This window comes from Cydia strobilella, chromosome 3, assembly GCF_947568885.1.
Source record: "Cydia strobilella chromosome 3, ilCydStro3.1, whole genome shotgun sequence".
NCBI lineage: Eukaryota > Metazoa > Arthropoda > Insecta > Lepidoptera > Tortricidae > Cydia > Cydia strobilella.
Window position 1 is genome coordinate 8866944 of NC_086043.1, and position 19950 is coordinate 8886893.

At 36.6% G+C, this 19950-nt stretch overlaps 2 protein-coding genes and 1 long non-coding RNA gene across 4 annotated transcripts in view; all 3 read right to left on the reverse strand.

The window, feature by feature from the left end:
• LOC134755733 (nicotinate phosphoribosyltransferase) overlaps positions 1 to 4960 on the reverse strand; it is a 29153-nt gene extending 24193 nt beyond the window's left edge. For both annotated transcript variants that reach the window (XM_063692280.1, XM_063692279.1), the window contains exons 1-4: positions 4734 to 4960; positions 2961 to 3131; positions 2405 to 2531; positions 1855 to 1938 (exon numbers count right to left, since the gene is read on the reverse strand). In XM_063692280.1, coding sequence (XP_063548350.1) covers positions 1855 to 1938; positions 2405 to 2531; positions 2961 to 3131; positions 4734 to 4806 — 455 coding nt within the window. In that variant the 5' untranslated portion in view covers positions 4807 to 4960. The remainder of the gene's footprint in view (positions 1 to 1854; positions 1939 to 2404; positions 2532 to 2960; positions 3132 to 4733) is intronic.
• The window catches only part of LOC134755813 (uncharacterized), a 359324-nt gene that overhangs the window by 241002 nt on the left and 98372 nt on the right, over positions 1 to 19950 (reverse strand). The gene's annotated exons all lie outside the window — the stretch shown is intronic.
• On the reverse strand, positions 8617 to 17381 carry LOC134755735 (zinc finger protein Gfi-1b-like). Its single transcript, XM_063692281.1, has 6 exons — positions 16966 to 17381; positions 13882 to 14534; positions 13164 to 13359; positions 12700 to 12828; positions 10375 to 10611; positions 8617 to 9654 (listed from the first exon to the last, which is right to left on the reverse strand). Exons 1-6 carry the CDS (start codon positions 17104 to 17106, stop codon positions 9496 to 9498), a joined length of 1515 nt encoding a protein of 504 aa, XP_063548351.1. The 5' UTR covers positions 17107 to 17381; the 3' UTR covers positions 8617 to 9495.

The window sequence follows — 19950 nt, forward strand, 5'->3', positions numbered from 1 at the left end:
GTCCGTGGTGTAGGGTTGGAGCCGGCATAGTTTTTATCGCGTATATATATATATCTTTACTTGAAAAATAATTATAGTGTATAACTAGCCTTATGATCCGATTTTGCATGTACAACCAGCCTTAAAGTTTGTAGTCTATGATTGTTCATTATTTTAGTATGTGGGTATTTTTGCACTTTGTAATTTTTCCTTAGTCACCCGTTGACCACGAACGCTGTAAAGAGTTCGAAACGTCGGGATGTATTATAAATTCAATATACGCGATATAATCCGTTTTCATAGTTTTATTTCATAAATATTCTTATTCTTAACACGTAGGTACAATGTATTGGTTTAGCCATATCTCAATTCTCAGAGAAAGAACAATATCGACAGTTACTAAGCGTAAAAGCGCTAACTCCGAAACGAGATCAAAGGATGAACTTAGCGCTTGTTGCTTTCGAAATTCTATAAAAATCTTATCGACCATTTTTAAGTGCTTCTAGCGTATGTCAATATACGGCTATTTGGCTTCATAACATCGACATGCCGGCAAATCTCTTAGTAATTTAAGGAAAAATTGAGATATGCAAAATTTTCTTAGTGGTTTTATTTAATGTTTTAAGTAAGATAGCCCTATTTGGCTTATACCATTAGACGCAAAATTGTAATAGCTATCGAATAGTTAAAAAAAAACAAAAAGGCGTATCTCAGACTTAGCGCCTTTCGGCTTAGCAGGGCAGAATATAGGATATAAGCTGATGGTCATATATGCTGGCCCTACAGGGTGTTTTCAACCCTAAGCTATATTTTGTGAGGTAAATATATAAGTCATACTGTGTAACTTTTGCTATGGGCAAAGTCCAGAAAATATTAGATATTCCATATATATTGGCTGATTTTGGTAAAATTTTATTTTTATATGAGAGGCAAATTTTTTTCGCGATTTCGAAGTTTTGCCCATAGCAAAAGTTTCTCAGTATAACATATATATGTTTGCCTAATTTGACGAAGTGTTAAAAAACACCCCGTACATTAAGTCCCTAGCAAGGTCGGCGGAATTTCACCTTCCCATACAAACGGAGGTTCGTTCTCATTTTAAAACGATTGGATTGTAATGAAACTTTGCACATATGTACAATGACATGAGGTGTGTCTAGTCCTGTAATTAGTTTATATAGCTTCAGTTTATAAAACAAATGAAATAGAGCAAAAACAAGTTTTGTATGAAAAACTTAAATTTGCTGTATGGTTTAGCTATGGTAACTGAAGCTACATAAACGAATTACAGGACTAGATAAACCTTATCCTATTGTAAGTATAAAGTTTCAGAGCTATCTAGCTAGTCGTTTTAAAATGAGAGCGTAACTACGTTTGTATGGAGAACCGAGCCTGCTGGGGACTCTTAATAGGCAAGAAGCATTTCAGACTATTGCAGCCAACTAAGGTACAATCGCGGACATTCCCGGTAAACCACCTTAAGGGCAAAAATCGTTTAAACGATTTGCAGACGGTCAGGCGATATCATAAAAGTGATGCCCAGCATGGCACTTAAAAATGTGGGTGTTGAAATAAAAAGGTTAGCTCAAGTAAAGTTTATTACCGTCCATTGTCTCTGTGACGGTCGGCATTTGCAAACTAAGATAAGGAATCGAAAATGCATCCTAATTGGTTATCTTAATGGGGAGGCGAAGCTTAGCCTAAATAAGAACAATTATTAAACTGTCCTTACTACCTATTGTTTGTCTCCAAACCTGTTTTTACCCTTTCCATTATTCAGATAAAGAATCCTAAATGCATCGTAATTGGTTATCTCTATGGATGGATGGATCTGTAATGAATTTTAAGACGGTCTTAACTGAATAAATGACTTACCTTGCAAAGTTAACCAGGGTTAATAAGGTCGTCTCCAACAACTGGGTAATAATTAGAGGTCCTTCAACTCTTAATAGGGGCACTCTGAAAAATAAAATCCAAGTTTAAAAACTGTTTATTAAAAATCCCTCAACAAGTAAAATAACAAAATTTAGAAAAAATACCTATTTTACAATTGTGACATTTTGGTGTGAAAAAATAAATTATGAGGAATATAGTTGTAAATATAAAGTACCTAGACATTTTAAAACCATATAAGTATTAGATTTATACAAGGATGTAAGAAAGTAGTTAGTAAGTAATATTAATAGGTGCATACTTAAAAACCTGTGTTTAGACTTTAATAACACTTAAAATTAAATTAAATCACCTATTAAATAACAAAACCGGTTGTTTGTGATTGTAGGTGGTACAGAAAGATACACAAAAATACACATACACAAATGTGTAAGTAACATCACCCTCATTTCATCGGGGGTCTAAAAAGGCAACAAAAGTACCTACATGAAATTTTTATATACACATCAAATAATTTTCATTTAAAACAAACCTTGGGAAAACTACAGATCCTTCTTCAATGGCACTCAACTTGATATCTTTGCATGTTAGATCCCTTAAATATGCATAAAACTCTGGCTCAATATTCTCAGGAAGAGTCGCCATCAAATATTCAATATCTGCAAACAAAGATTTTTGTAAGCTAACAAAGCGGACCCGACCCAAGGCTCCCATGAGCCATGGCAAAATACCGAGACAACGCGAGGAAGATAGATAATGAACAAAAAAACCGGCCAAGTGCGAGTCGGGCTCGCGCACGAAGGGGAAGGGGCGTACCATTACGCAAAAAACGGCAAACAATGACGTTAATTGCATGGGAGCCCCACTTAAATATTTATTTTATCCTATTTTTAGTATTTGTTGTTATAGCGGCAACAGAAATACATCATCTGTGAAAATTTCAACTGTACTGTACTGTGTGTTTCTATCACGGTTTTGACGGTTTAATGAGATACTGCCTTGTGACAGAGAGACGACAGACGAACAGTGGAGTCTTAGTAATAGGGTCCCGTTTTTACCCTTTGGGTACGGAACGAGGCTATACATACCACTGTCAGAATAATGAAAATTCTCCAAAAACTTGAGACACTCCTCAAGTCCAGCAAATATGGTAAATTCTCCTTGGAACGGATTATTACGGAAAAATAAATCAAATACTGCCACATCATTTATTTTGTCGGACTTCCAGTAAGCATAGGCCATGGTGATTTGGTAAAGATCTAGAACAAGAAGAATACTTTTTGTAATGAAATTATAGTAAGTACCTTAATTATGGTAATAAAATTTAGATCACACAAAAACATAAGAAATTTGGTACCAACAGTTTCAATAACGCTCATTACATCTCTAGAAGCACAGTCTCATTTTCTTAACAAATGACTGGTTACAAGATAACTCAAAAAATTTAATTAACTTTCGAAATGAAGAAACAACCTTGTAAGATGTAATAAGTATGTAATTAATTATTTATTTATTTAACATTGAAACACAAAGTCATTCATCAAAGTAACCTCCCAAACATACTGGCATTCAACATAATTTGAATAAATTTAATCCTCTTAACAATAATTCAAAATTGTATTGTTTTATTTTTGTTGACGACCAGTTCAGCCTAGTGGGTATTGACCCTGCCTGTGAAGCCGATGGTCCTGGGTTCGAATTCTGGTAAGGGCATTTGTTTGTGTGATGAGCACAGATATTAACTCCCGAGTCATGGGTGTTTTCTATGTATTTAAGTATTTATATATTATATATATCGTTGTCTGAGTACCCATAACACAGGCCTCCTTGGGCTTACCGTGGGACTAAGTCAATCTGTGTAAGAATGTCCTATAATATTTATTTATTTATTTATTACTTATTTATTTCATACATTTATAAAGGTTTACTCTGATTAATCTTGCAACATAGTTTTTAATTTTTTTTGATTTGTGAAATAATATTTAAAAAACCCGCCAAGTGCGCGTCGGACTCGCACACAAAGGGTTCCGTACCATTATCTATAAAAACGGTCACCCATCCAAGTACTGACCCCGCCCGACGTTGCTTAACTTCGATCAAAAATCACGTTTGTTGTATGGGAGCCCCACTTAAATCTCTATTTTATTTTGTTTTTAGTATTTGTTGTTATAGCGGCAACCGAAATACATCATCTGTGAAAATTTCAGCTGTCTAACTATCACAGATCACGAGATACAGCCTGACACTGAAGTCTTAGTAATAGGGTCCCGTTTTTACCCTTTGGGTACGGAACCCTAATAAAAATAAGCTTTAATTAACTATATGGTCTATATGTATGCATTATACCTATATTATTATTATTTATTCAGATCTTTCAATACTTGTAGTTGCCTTTATTAAGAAAGTTATTGCACCACTTAACATTTTGATTGATAAATATGTATTTCACTACTTACTTAATGGCAGTTGACTGGGATCAAAGTGATATCGAAATGTATTTTATTCTTTTCACTGGGTAACTAAATCACCTTTCTGAAGATAAATTTCTTAAACACTAAATGTAACTTGTTTAGGCAAAACAACAGTTCTGCATTCACATCTACAAAAGTATTTAAAAATCTTACCTAACAGAGAATAAACAAATTTTATCAATGAATTAAAGATGAGTGTATTAAATAGATGCTAAAATAAATAAATTGTTATGTTCGCTGTAAATAACATTCTTTCTAACCTAGATAGATTAACAAAACTCCTGTTATTGTGGTATTTATAACGCATATGAAGGAAGTTATATAGACCATAGAAACTTTAATCATTGTCATTTAAAATTCGCTCCAATATATTCAGTTTATTTAACTTACCAGTAAGCAAAGGTTGGACGATCCCATTCTGACGTGCCATTCTTATATTATTGGCCAATTCGACACTACTCATTTTCGTTACAACTTGCAAATGAAGAAGATTAAATTAAACCGCTCAGACACGTGAGGAATGTAAGATATCTGTCGTGCAACTAAAAAAAATAATTTCATCGTGATCAACCGCCTGTGCTTATCAGCCAGCGCGCCAAACACTATTTGACGGAAATATACGCATGCGCATTTATTTTCTATTGACTACAAGATGAGCCGTTTTTCGCATTTTGTTTTCTTTAAACACGTTTCCCATAGTGCCGACAGCGGAAAACTAAAAAAATATTATCAAAAACAAGAGATTTTCTACTGACCGCCTTACTAAAATAAATATTGAATTCGAATAAACAATCTTAAATGTTGTGGTAATAAAAATCATCACATACTTTTCAATAAATTCCCAACACACAAACAGCAAAGCGTTTAATAAAAACGTCTCACGACTCTGACGTCACCGATATGGAGTTAGAGGTCGTTTGAAAGGTCACTATTGTCCATCTATTGTCATTGTCACAAACTTCCTATACTGACGAGATACTGACTACCTACTGTTGACTTGCACACTATTAAATAAGTTTCTATTTCATTTTAATAATTACATGTAACTAATGTAATGACCAAAGCTACCTAATGTTAATATATATATAATATATTTTAATTGAATATTTAGGAACCAACTACCTACATTACTTCCATAAAGGACACATGATTGTATCATCGCACGGGCTGTAGGTGTCTACGTAGCTTATTTATTTTATCAAATAGGCCTAATAGGACATTTCTTGTCGCCGCTGAAGTAGTATGTAGAGTAATTAAATAACGAACATTATTTTTAGGGTTCCGTACCTCAAAAGGAAAAAACGGAACCCTTATAGGATCACTCGTGCGTCAGTCTGTCTGTCCGTCTGTCACAGCCCATTTTCTCCAAAACTACTGGACCAATGAAGTTGAAATTAGGTACACATATGTAAGTTTGTGACCATTTTTGGGGGGTAAACAATAAAATGAAAAAATAAAGTTTTTCAAACTATAGTTGGTCAAGCATCTCTTGTCAGCAAATAGGAACAAAAAAAACTATACTCATCCTTTTCTTTTGGGTGCTAGTACTAGTGTAAGACAAAGATAGTATGATTCTCTCTGTCTATGCTTGAAATGAGACAGTCCCTTGACAAACTATATTTCGTGTTACATATCAAATGAAAGAGCTCATTTTGAGAATCTGTAATATATTTTTTGTAATTTTAAAATAAATAGTTTAGAAGTTTTTCATAAAAATAGCCAAAAATGTATCCCCCCCATTTATCTCCGAAACTAAATACTAAGTCCAAAATTTTGAAAAAATACACAAAATAGTTCTTTACTTGTAGATGTCAGGAAAAACTATTAGACTTAGAAATGTGCAGTCAAGCGTGAGTCGGACTTAATTAAGTACTTCGTTTTTGATCCGACCCCTACGGGTTTTTAAAGACATTTCAGTCACGTTTCACATAAAAAAATACATTGTTAAAAATTGTGTAATGTACGGAACCCCTGGAACGCGAGTCCGACTCGCTCTTGGCCGGTTTTTTCAGGTAAGTATCTTCAATAGGTCAAGGTTCTCAAATATAAAACACTAAAATTGTTTGTATTTTATTTTTATTTTTCGTTACTTAAAATATTGCACTTACCTTACTTTTTAAATTAATCATAGTTTCACAGATTCATGGACGTACTTTCCTACACGTTCTAACTGCCTTATTTCGCCTTGGCTCACAATATCAACAGCAAAGCAATAAACAAAAAAAATTACATACTTAATTATATTCATTCACAGCTAGGTGACATATTATGTGGATTGTGGGGGGACTATTATTGTACGGGTTTATTTGACTAGGTACTAGTTAGGTATATATACGATCTGCTAACATAGGTAAGAAAATAAACTATGACAGGGGTAAATTGTTACTTAATATCATTCTGAACCTAACATAAAATTCAGGGGTGCTTAATCTAACAGTATGTATGGAAATAACTGACATGTAGCATAGTACTATAACAAATTTTTTTTTATTAAGTACTTATAGTATTAAAGCAATTTCAAATAGGAACTTCTCTAAACTTGCAATATTTAATAAATTTATCAAAAAATTAGTGTTCTTCAATCCTGAAATTAGGTATTCTGAATGCCAAAATGTACAACTGGGTATAGTCATCAGGGACTAAGCCTATGAGTTGGGTGTGAGCCCGTATTGATTCTGAGACGTTGGTTGTGAGCCCTCGTCGCACTGAGTATCGGGTGGGAGCCCGATGTTATTAAGATCTGGGGTGTATATGAGCCCTAGTTAGCTGAAAGCCTGAAGGCCTTGGGTGGGAGCCCAAATAGGTATTGGGTATGAGCCCACCTGATCTAGTATTGGGTGTGAGACCGGAATAAGTGTGTGTTGGGTGTGAGCCCATATAAGTATTGATAACGGGTGTGAGCCCACGATAAGTTTGGTTGGAGTTTCATAAGATTGGATGTCGCTGTGATTCCGAAATAAACATTATTAAGTTATCTACGTGTGCCTTATTTACATAGTGTCCTACAAACGCGATTGTGGGGCACCTATTCTTGTTCAAATACTAAGTTTCGATTTTTTTAAATAAAAATTACTAGTGTTGACGTTTTTTATGTGCCTAATCTCTACATCCGCGTCCGCGGATGTCAAAAAATCGGCATCCGCAACATCCCTGAATTAGTCACAGTTACACAATAATATGGTTCTGCAAGAAACTAAAAAGGTTTTTTAAGGGGTCAAAATGCTTAAGGGTGTTACCACACCAATCGATCGGTGGCATCGATCGACGTCGACATGGAATCGATCGATCGATTTGTCTAGGTAGAAACCATCGATTGATCGATTGGTGTGTTAACACCCTAAAATCCAACTTGCAAATGCCTCTCCATAATATTCTTATTCATTTTGGGAAATTCTACCATGAGTTTAAACTTGTGCTAAACCAAATTTTGCCAGTAAAAAGAAAAAAAAAAACTGAAAAATGTAGTCGTAAAGGGTAGTCATGGTAGAGTGCACTGGCGTTCCCATGGCCTCGCCTTACAGCACCGAGGCGACAGACAGGTGGTTTTAGTGGGTATACCGGACTTACGTGGTGAGTCCCACAAAAAAAAAGGCGTAAAGGGTAAGTCTCCCTATGATTATTTGAAATTCGTTGTTATTTTACTGGTTTGCTAGACTAGTTTGTAACTTTTTTTAGACTACAAGTAATCGGTTCCTGGCTGGAACCATACAATTATCTGATATGTTATGGCACTAACGGCAGCTTAACAATTGTAGAAAACCAGTACTATTTTATCAACTAATTAATCCGCCAGAATTGCATTAACATTAACAGAAATAGAACAGTTGGGGTATTCGGTTTTCCCCTCACTAGCTCGGAAAGTTGTCTTTTATCCTTTAAAACAAGCGGGGAAAAACACATTTTATCCACTAGTGGGGAAAGTAATTTGACCTTGGATGGAGCGTGTTTAAGCTTGACAGATAACAAAACGTAAAACGCTCATAATAATGATTCGTTTGATATTAATTATCATTAAACAAATGGTTTGAGAATCTAATAAAAAATACCAAATTTAGCTTTATTTAATGATTTTATGTCATAAACCTTAAAGTTCCATAAGAAACGTTTGTTTTTTAATAATGATGTTAAATATAATTCTGAACGCACAAGTTGAGTCGATGCAATTTCAAAACGCATCATTGACATTTCATACGTCAGAAATGTCAACATTGTCAACAAAATTTTTACTTAAAAACTTCTCACGTAAAAATACAGAATTTCCAGTTTTTTGTTATAATATCGTAAAAAAATGAGTGATTTCAGTGATGAAGATGATCTAACGCCTGTGGATGTTGCACTTTCCTCGCTATAGTGAGGTGAAAAGTTTTGTGTTACACACGGGTGCAAATGTATTTTACTTCTCGTGTGTTGAAACACTTGCGGGTAAAATACAACTTTGCACCCTTGTATAACAAATAACTATACTACCAGGGGGAACAGCATGTGGGAACTCGAAATTTCCAAGCTTTCCGATGACTAGCAAGCAATTATACGACTAACCTTTGTATTGCTGTGTAGTGTTTAATCACATAAATTTAAATGCTACCAAAAGTCTGATTCGTACCGTATGGAACAAGTATTAAGGAATAAAGCTAATACTGTTTCAATACACTTAAACGTTAGGTAAAAAAAAGAGGAGCCTCTCGTCTATGTAGTTGCTAAAAGGAATTTTCGTCAAAATTCAAATACATAATTGATATAGTTATAAATAAAACTATGAAAACGGATTATATCGCGTATATTGAATTTATAATACATATGATCGAGTTAGACCAAAATAACTGCAACAATTTTGACAGCACAGACTGTGCAAGTGTTATTTGACGTTTTAACAACAAATGCAAATATATTCCAAATATTTACGTTTTGCTGATTCATTTGAAGACTAGTTACATGTCCCGAAAGACCAATCTAATTTCAACCTTAAATCTGATTGCTAAGGTTGAAATTAAATTAACCCCTCTTAGACCATCTTTGGCGAATCAACCTACACTAACGGCGACGCAGCCGACAGAGCATTATCAAACCTTATTTCAAGGTGTTAAGGTCTACCTAAGTGTTGCTGGTACTTCTACATAGACATGGGGCGCCTCTTGTTTATCGACTACTAGCATTACTTTAATAGCACATTCTTGGACAGCAGCGCAAGGGGCCGATCGCTACCAGGATGCTCCTTGTCGTGATGCAGTAACAGTCCTCTTCTCGTCACAAACGTGTCCTGGCAGAACGTGCACTGGAATGGCTTTTCACCCGTATGCTGATACATGTGGTACTGGAACAAATAAACACTCTTAGTATTAAGAGTAGTTATTACTGGTATTTAGTTATAAAATTGTGATATGCCTATTTTTTAACTTTTTAATCATTTCAATTTATTTTCTTTTTATTGACTATATATTTACATGCTTGCATGCAAGCCAGATACATGAATTATAACATCCCTATATTCCCTATACTGTCAATGCAAATAAGTAATTTCTGATTTACTGTTGACACATTTGGTATTTAGTACTTGACACTTGACAAATATGGAATCACTAGTGATTTTGATCAAAGACAAGAGTTATTCATTATAGAAGAGGTGTAGAATCTAAGATATTTTTTTATGAATTTGACAGCTAAAGTAGATGTCGCTGTACGGCCCCGTAATTCAAGTTGTCAAAAGTTGAAGTTTGAGAACTTTATTATATCTAGTTTGGCTGTCTATTTATCTAACTCGAAAGTGCGACTTGTTTTCTTAAATTTCTACTTTCAAGAACCATATTTTCAAATCAAACTATGTGTTTATTTATATCCAACTTAAAATATTACAAACAGTTTATTTGACTGCTAAGCTTTTCTTAGATATTCTTTATGATTTGCATTGCAGAAATGGTGGTATATTCTAAAACGTTTTATTTGTTACGTCTAATCACAGTACGTTACGAATTATGAAGTGTCAACTGATCACAAGCACCGGACCATTTACCTCAATATCAACATAGATACATACCGTGTAATTGTCTCTCCTCATAAAGCTATGGTTGCAGAGGCTGCACTGGTACTTGAAGATGCCCTTAACCGACGTGAGCTGCGCGGCCGCGGGCGCCGCCGGCGGCCTGGGCGCGATGGGGCGCGGCTGCAGCGCGTCGTCCCTCCCCGCCCGCCCCGCACGACCCGTCCGGCCCGCGGCGGCGCGCGCCGACGGTGGCGGCCCGCGCTCCAGCGACGCTGCCATGAGCCTCCGAACCTACAATCAGTATATAAAACTGCTTTATTTTTCAAGTTTTTCTAGAATATAGAGTTTGCCGAATACGAATAATCGGTTTATCAGTAACATAAACCATTAGAAAACGCTTCAATTACATTAGCAGCTAAAGATAAATCGCTTCCTACACATTTCCCTAGAAACAAACAGGGACTCACATACAAATTTTTAACACTCCAAATAATCCAAAACACCCTATGAATTCAACATGTATCACCACGTGTTTTAATGACAACGGGAAAACGAACCTGATGGAAGAGAGTACTCGAAGTTTTGGATTCTGGAGGAGCTTTTACTTTACAGTGTTGCAAGAAGACAAACACAATGTAAATTATTTGCCGGCATTTTAACCGAATAGTTTGGCCAAATACGAACATTGAAATACTTGCCGAATACCGATATTCGGAATATAATTACCGAATATTCGGCCCACCTTTATTCATAACATCAGCAACAAACATACTTTTTCGGCAAATTTGACCGCATGCCCCTAGAGATGGGTAGTGAGTAAACACTCACGCCCACACTGGTAAATACTGAATGAATACTCAGTATTTACCTACTCAATTTACCCGTATTTACTCGTTTATACCCAAGTTGGTGGGTATATAAATTCTTTAGTGCTGACACTGCTGACAGGATATATAAATTTGAAATAAAGTTGTTATAGCTTTTGTTTATTTTTAGGAAAGTACAAAGTATTTATTTGGCAACTGAACTGAATTATTATATTGGATTAGAGACCATTTATGAAGCACAGTTTAAAAAGTTTGTTTTATTTTGTATGACATGTATGTATCCTTGAAGTAAACAATATTCATTAAGCATGTTAAGTACATTTGTATTTCAAATCCATTTGTATATGTGACTGTTTGTGTTCTTTATGTTTTAAATATACTTGTTTGTAAAACGTTTGTATGAAGTGTAGTTTAGCATGTATAAATGAATTTATTCTTATTCTTGTTTAAAAAGAAAGCGGCTATATATTTGAAGCTAATATAAATTTATTGGCGCTAAAATATTCATACATAGCCAAATTATATTATTATATGCCCAATGAAAGTTCCTGTTTTATATTTTAGATGCCCGAATAATAATACTTAAGCCAATTATAATTATGCCCCAATGACCGAACCTTTTTTGTAGGTAGTAGCATGTGCGGTTTTACTTACAATAGACAAAGAGTTAGCCGTAAGAACAACTATACTATCCAACAACCGCCGCGCTATCTGATAAGAGCTTGATAAGGGATTGTAAAGTATTTTCGTGGCAGTATTGTTTTCATAAACAATTTGTTAACAACTGTATATTATATGAATCAGCTTGCAACATGCGCTTATCTAGAACAAAGATACGAATTAAGTTCCATATTTTGAAAGTAAATATGTACCTTCTTATTTAAAACAAAATCGTTAACTATTGCTTTATCACGTCTATATCCGCTAATTAATTCCAAATTGCTTCTCACTGATAATCACCTTTTTTTCTAAGCTTCTTATAACACTATTCAATAAAAACCAATTTGGTTCTTAAATCTCACCATTTCAAATATTTTATTAATAATAGTTTTTACTCACCGAAATGAGTACATACGAGTATTTACTGGGTGCTTTGAGTAAATACCGAGTAAATACTCAGTATTTACTCATTCCTACCAATCTCTACAAGCCCCCCATTTTATGACACGATTCATGAACAACACAAGTTCTAGATATGCAGATAAAGTGCAATCATACTGGGTTATTTACATAATCCCGTCGACGACAAATTATGAGATGCTAGGCGACAAATATTTTTATGCGGCAAATGATCAAGTGTACCTAAAGCCGCGGCTTGGACGCACGCGACCGGCGGGGCGGCCAGCGGCTAAACAAGGCCATTCATACATGTCATTGCGCTCGATCAAATGTTCGAACGGCTTTGATTTGCCGCTCGCCGCCTCGCCGGTCGCGTGCGTCCATACCGCAGTCTAATTGCACCAGAATAACTGAATTTTGATAGGTATGTCGTACATACTTTGGGCAACATACTTTTTGAAGCAATCAATCATCCGTAAACGACTATACCAACCTTGGCATCAACCCGACGCCCAGGATGCATCCGACTTCTATGAGAGTAGCAGTTTCCGGAACTTGCAAAGCTTTTATCACAAAATGGACATTTGTATGGCTTAGCTCCAGTGTGTTGATTGATGTGAAACTGTAAAATTTTATAGGATTTTATTATAAGAACCACTCTTACAAATTTAAAAATAATAAAATCAATGAAATTTTATACATATGATTGAACCAAGAACATTTTTCAAGTTTTTTGGTATTATGAGAAAGGTATTATAATAAAAGCTGGTGTAATTGTATGTTTCGTTAGTTGTACACATGTTGTAATATGTACTAGTTTTTTTTCTTCAATATTTTAACCTGGTCTAGTGTCCCACCATCCAAGAAAAACTGGCAGTGAAATTTGAATCAGTGCATTGCAATTGTGTAGGAAAATAAGAATGGAACAAAACAAATACAACTGTATTATTGTTTTACCTTTAAATCCTGATTTCTCTTGAAACTTTTCTTACAGAGGTGACAATGATATGGCCTCTCGCTGCTATGCGTGATGCTGTGTGTTTTCAAGTTACTCCGTGTATTGTATGATCTTCCACATACTTTACAAGTGTATGCTTTACTAGATGCCATGTGCACAGTCATGTGTGCTGCTAAAGTTCTTTCTGTTCTGAAACTGAGGAAAATATATTTTTTATACATACTACATTTACATTACATAGTAGTTGACCTCTGGTGGCCTAGCGGTAAGGACGTTGCGACTTTCAATCCGGAGGTCGCGGGTTCTAACCCCAGCTGGTACCAAAATGAATTTTTCGGAACTTATGTACGAAATATCATTTGGTATTTACCAGTCGCTTTTCGGTGAAGGAAAACATCGTGAGGAAACCAGACTAAATCCCAGGAAACCAAACTAGCCCTTATAGTTTTCCGTCTGGGTTGGATTGGAAGGTCATAGTCATCTGTCGCTTTGCAGTCGCTTCCAAAAACTAGTGCCTACGCCAATTCTTGGGATTAGTTGTCAAGCGGACCCCAAGCTCCCATGAGCCGTGGCAAAAAGCCGGGACAACGCGAGGAAAATGATGAGCATTTGACCTCTGGCCAAAAAGAGCTTAGTTTTTTTCATAACATGACACAATGGCTGTGTAAAAAGTGTTTAGGCATCTTAGGCATCTGTCTTATGTATTTAGGCACTTACCATCTACCACATATTGTGCACATCCCGTTTGTTCTGTGTTTCTTCAAATGCACAATTAAATCACACTTGTAGTCAAAGCTCTCCTCACAAGTGCCACATTTAAATTTCTTATTAACCCTCTCCTCATTGAAATGTATCCAAGAGTGATTCTTCAGTGCCAACTCTGTGTAAAAACTTCTTTTGCATGTAATACATGGGAATGGTTTAATTTTCTTTTTTTTTAATCCTGGTCCGGACTGGTCTGCAGGTGAATCACCTTTTTTGATTAATTTGATAGTTACATTCTCACCATCTACACTGTGCAGGTGTGTTATGTCTTCTTCTTGGTCATTACATTTATCTTCTGTACTCTCTTCTACATTAGGAGACAATAAACTGTCTGAATTCTGAAGAATCATCATTGGATCAACACTAATTTCCATTTCAGTTATAGGGTTTTCATCATCGGAGTACTCAACCTCTGATTTTATTTCAGTTCTAGGTTGTACCATACAATTCTGGGAGCTGGGGAGGTCGAATTGGTCCAGTATGATGCTTTGGTTGAGCAGTACCTCCTGCGCCTTGCGGGCTGTGTCAATGAACTCACAGACAGTTTGCAATTTGGAACAACATCTGATGCAAATATTTTTAGGGAGTTTGTCTTCCTCATCTACCTGTAAAACAAACATTGTCAAATAAAATTCTTGCAAATTGTTTTGTTAATTCGTATTAAATATTATGATATAATATTATAAATGAAAAGTGACTCTGTCTATCTGTTTGTTACTCTTCACATTTATACCGCTGAACTAATTTAGATGAAATTTGTTATGGAGAAAGTGTGAGGCCTGAGGAAGGACACGTATTATATATTATATATGACATATATTGCCCCATAAAACCCAGGGCAATTTTTGTGCTACTGTATTTTATTTCTATAAAAGTTCAAAACTCAAATTTAATTTGTACATTTCAGTTTGTGTTTTAATCCACAATAATGTTATCTGAATATTGATACAGAGATTGGGCACAATAAAATAATATGTATATAATATAATCTCTCTCTCTCTCTCTCTTTAGCCTTTTTCTACCCTTTGGGTGTAGGCCTCCTTCATTTTGCGCCATTCGTCGCGGTTCTGTGCGACTTGGAGCCACTGTTATAATATAATAAAACAGATTAAGTATTTAACTTTAACAGTTTACTAACGAATGGCCCAAAAACGTTTCCCAAAGTCCCATCCCAAACTATGTTACGCAAATTATCATTTCCCAAAAAACGCTCAACGCTCTTCAACCTGTATGTGAACAAACTCATCGAGGAGCTCAGCAGCATCCATGTCGGATGCCATATAGACGGAGTATATATCTCGAAGGTTTGCGGGCTGCTCCGGGGGGGTAAAGATCACTCTCTTTAGAGCATTCTGTACTTCCCTGTATACATGCAGCCTTTGGGTTCAGTATTCGCAGCGGGCCTATGGGGCTCTCCGTGTCCAAAATAATAACGCGTTCCCGGTGATTGTGGGACTGCCTCGCTTCTGTAGCGCATCAGGAATGTTTGCGGAGGCGCGCGTTGATTGTTTTCAGACGACCTTGCGCATGCGCGCTGCATCCCTGGTGCGCCGGGTGCGGGACAGTCCCAACATCATCTTAAGAATGATAGCGGATAAGCCTGATTGTCCGCTAATGCTACACTGTGCGGGGCTACATTCCCCAATGGGCTCCATACAGTGGTAACGCGTAGGTTAAGTGTGTAGGTTTAGGTATAGATATAATTGTTATTAGGCTTAGGTACTAACTCTTTTGAAACTGTTTTTACTAACAAAATGTATGTGTCACAGTTACATGAGAATAAATGATTAAATAATAAAAAAAAATGTTTGGCCAAAGAACTTATCGCAATTTTTCAGTTAGCAATACTCTTTTTAGGGTTCCGTAGCCAAATGGCAAAAAACGGAACCCTTATGGATTCGTCATGTCTGTCTGTCTGTCCGTCCGTATGCCACAGCCACTTTTTTCCGAAACTATAAGAACTATACTGCTGAAACTTGGTACGTAGATGTATTCTGTGAACCGCATTAAGATTTTCACACAAAAATAGAAAAAAATTAATTTTGGGGGTTCCCCATACTTAGAACTGAAACACAAAAAAATTTTTTTTTTTTTTAAACTGAATAGTTTGCGCGAGAGACACTTCCAAAGTGGTAAAATGTGTCCCCCCCCCCCCCCCCCCCTGTAACTTCTAAAATAAGAGAATGATAAAACAATATGATGTACATTAAAACATATGATGACATCATAAAAATATATGATGTACATTACCATGCAAACTTCCACCGAAAATCGGTTTGAATGAGATCTAGTAAGTAGTTTTTTTAATACATCATTAATTGTAAAACTCACGTTTCACATGACCTCGGTGCGCGAGTCTGACTCGCACTTGGCCGGTTTTTTATAATTACTTGGTCAAATTTCATTTTACCAAATATTATTTAGCCAAATGTATTAGGCATAACTTACATTTCTCAAAATATTGCATGGTATACGATTTACATACAATTTTAAATAATCCCGACCTTGGTTATTTTCATCATTTTGTTAACTTTTTTCGCATACATTTTGCTATCCTATTAAAGCAAATGACACCAAACTAGACATTGTTAACCCAAAAATAGTCAACGACCACCAAAATTTTAACCACATTTTAATTAAAAATGTCAAGCAAATATTTAACATCCCGCTATCCTATTAAATTAATTAATCCACTTCGTGACCTTTTTCTAGTACATTTCGTTTGTGTAAGGGTCACAGTTCTAACCTAACCTAACCCACTTTTCTAGTAGCATTTTGTTTCTGTAAGGGTCACAATTCCAACCTAACCTAACCCACTTTTTTGTGAGAATTGCAGTTCAAACCTAACCAGGATGGTGGATACAAAATATATAATACACACTTACAATTTTAAATCTAAAATCAATAAATTATCAAAATTAGAATCCTTCTATTAAGTTTAAGTGTTTGGTGACTGGCTGTTTATTTTTAATAACAATAAAGTTTTCTTTTTAATCCGAATGCAAGGACCGCTTCAGTTAAATTCACAAAACTTACCTCAATTAACAAGTACTTGTTCAATTTGTTCTGCAAAAGCATAGCTTCGGCTTCTGCGCTGAATATCATTATAGTCACTTCTTGCTCCTCCGCACATAGTCGGCAACACCGTTCAAAGCTTTCGTGCAAGCTTAAGGCCATCTTCTACACCAAAATGTCTAGCGAACCAGCGAATGACCCAGCTATGCAGTGCTTTCCATGCACTCAAAGAGCATATAATCACTACGTTCTACATGCACTGTAATGATTTTTCCACGTTATATCCCAATGCGTAAAGACGCATGCGCGTTGAGAGATAGCGATGTTGAGTTTTGTATACTTCATTATCGCTATTATTGACATTTTCAAACTACTATAACAGCAAAACGACACCGCGCAAACTCGAAGCGGGCCCTTGTTTTCGTTTGTTTGCGACCATGCTATTGTCACTGCCGACAGCTGTCAATTTAACAACTGTCAAATGTCAAACCAGGTTATGCTCCAAAACTACTAACCACCGAGTTGCTCGTTGATACATAATTAAAAGAAAAACTATGTAGAGAACTTGGCTTTATTCCGCTATAAATAGCTCCATGGAAACAGAGCACAGTCATAGATACTATAATAGTACATTATGATACAAGTGTGCTAAGTTGGTCATTACACACGAGGCGATATTGTGCGCGCGAGCTGTAAGCGAGCGCCCAATAAGAAAGCCGATGTGTGTAATGACCAATTCACACGCGTTTCATACGACGTTTTTCAACACACTTGCGAGAAAGAAAAGAAACTCATATTAATCAAATTTGAATAGTTAAAACAGTTAGTATTGTGTGTTGCATCTGTCATACTGCCGGCCGCCCATCGCCCCGGCCGCGGGCGGCGCGGCGGGCGGGCCGGCCGGGCCGCGCACCGCGCAGGCGGTCGGGTGCGCCGGTGCCCGCCAGTCTGACCAATTAAAGAAGGCTCCCTTTCCATGCATATTATTAGCAATCAGTTACCTTCTTAACTCAGTCGGATAATATAATGAAAAAGCATGAGTGGAATAATACACTGAAAGAGCACGCGTGTTTAGTATCTAGGATTATGAGCCAAAAATCGGTGGAATAAAAACGTCGTTTTGAGCAAGTGTGTTGAAAAGAAATATAGAATACAAAGACAAAGTAGAAATACACATCATTCACCCCCTCCTAAGATGTTTGGTAGTCCTCCAGGTAGGCCGGCGGACGTCGCTCACGCGTCGGGCGCCGAACTTCGACTTGAGGTGTGCCTGGTGGTCTCGGCTCTTGTACTTCTGTTGGCTCAGTATCATCAACAGATGCAGGCGGTTCTTCTGCCACAACTTCGGACGGTTCCTCAGTCACGGCCTCAGGCACATCATTATTGTCATCAGAGGATATGGAAAAATATTCGTCATCTGATGGGATTGGTGCCAGATGTCTATTTGATATCGTACCTTCTCTTCCGTCAGCGTAATTCGGGTTGCTTTGTAGGAGATGACCTTCTTCCACTGCTGAATCATATTTTGAATTACGCACGCTCCTTCTTATTAGAATAGGTCCTGGAATGGTAAGCCAAACTGGCAATGATACCCCGTTAGGACTCCTTCGAGGGTGACTGAACATTCTCTCATGAGGGGTAGCATTAGTAGCTGTGCACAACAAAGACCGTATAGAGTGTAAACTCTGAGATAGAACCCTTTCCCATTCGGCTATTTCCAGGCCTTTTGTTTTCAAACTCAACTGAATGGTTCTCCATAAGGTGAAATTCAGGTGCTCCACCTGGCCGTTACCTTGGGGATTATACGGAGTAGTGCGGCTGCAAGCTATTCCAAGAGAGACGAGGTATTGAGTAAGTTCTCGAGACATAAAAGACATTCCTCTATCCGAATGTATGTACATAGGCGTGCCAAATATATAGAATATTTGATTTAGACAATTGATAACAGTACTTGACGTCATGTCTTTACATGCAAAAGCAAAAGGAAAACGGCTATACTCGTCTATGATAGTTAGTATATACTTATTTTGCGACTTCGACGAAAGTGGTCCCTTGAAATCAATATTTAGTCGCTCTAAGGGAGCCGTTGCTTTAATAAGCTGTCCGCTTGTGGATGCATATCGGGGTTTTATTTCAGCACAAACTCTGCAGTTGGCAGTCATTTGACGAATGTCATTAAGAGAATATGGTAAGTTTTTCGATCGCACCCAATGGTTCATACGGACTATCCCTGGATGACAGAGGTTTTCATGTACTTAAAGTTTTTAAATTGTCAGTGTTCATATGCGCACATACTCTGGTTAATGCATCAGCGACTGTGTTTTCCTTGCCAGGACCAGGACGATAAATTATGTCATACTTGAAACAAGACAATTCTAACCTCCATCGTTCAATCTTCTCATTCTTTATCTTGCTTGAATGGATTTGGTTAAATAAGAACGCCACCGACTGTTGATCTGTTATTAAAAGAAAGTGCCTGCCAATGAGATAATGGCGGACTGTTTCTTTTCTGAGTCGTTTAAGGATCGCGAAAAATACGCTACAGGTTGGCCATTATGAGAGAGAGAAGCAGCTAGCGTATTTTCAGAAGCATCAGTTTCTACTGTAAACATATCGTCTTCGCTAACCGCGGACAAAGAGGCTTTTGCTATGTTCTCCTTTATTTCGATAAAAGAAGTCATTGCAATTTCAGAAAGCGGAAATGTATTTATTGAGATCAGTGGTTTAACCTTTTCAGAAAAATTGTATATCCATCTGGAATAATGAGCGAAAAGTCCTAAGACTTTTTAAAGCTGCCGCGTTTTCTGGCGCTGGTAAATCAAGCTGTGGTTTATGACGATTTTCATCGGGTTGAATTGTATTATTTTTTAAAGTGTATCCAACTAGGTTAATGGTTTCCTTACCAAATACACATTTGTTTTCATTTAATGTCAGATTATACTTGGCGGCGGCTTCCTTAAATTTGGACAGATTGAAATCATGCTCTTCTCTTGTCTTTCCGCATAC

Coding starts and splice junctions, on each gene's coding strand:
- LOC134755735 (XM_063692281.1), bottom strand. CDS start 17,106: ATGGCCTTAAGCTTGCACGAAAGCTTTGAACGGTGTTGCCGACTATGT. Junction 12,829..13,163: donor AGAGAAATCAGGATTTAAAG/GTAAAACAATAA, acceptor AAAATTTTACAG/TTTCACATCAATCAACACAC. Junction 9,655..10,374: donor TGAGGAGAGACAATTACACG/GTATGTATCTAT, acceptor TATTTGTTCCAG/TACCACATGTATCAGCATAC.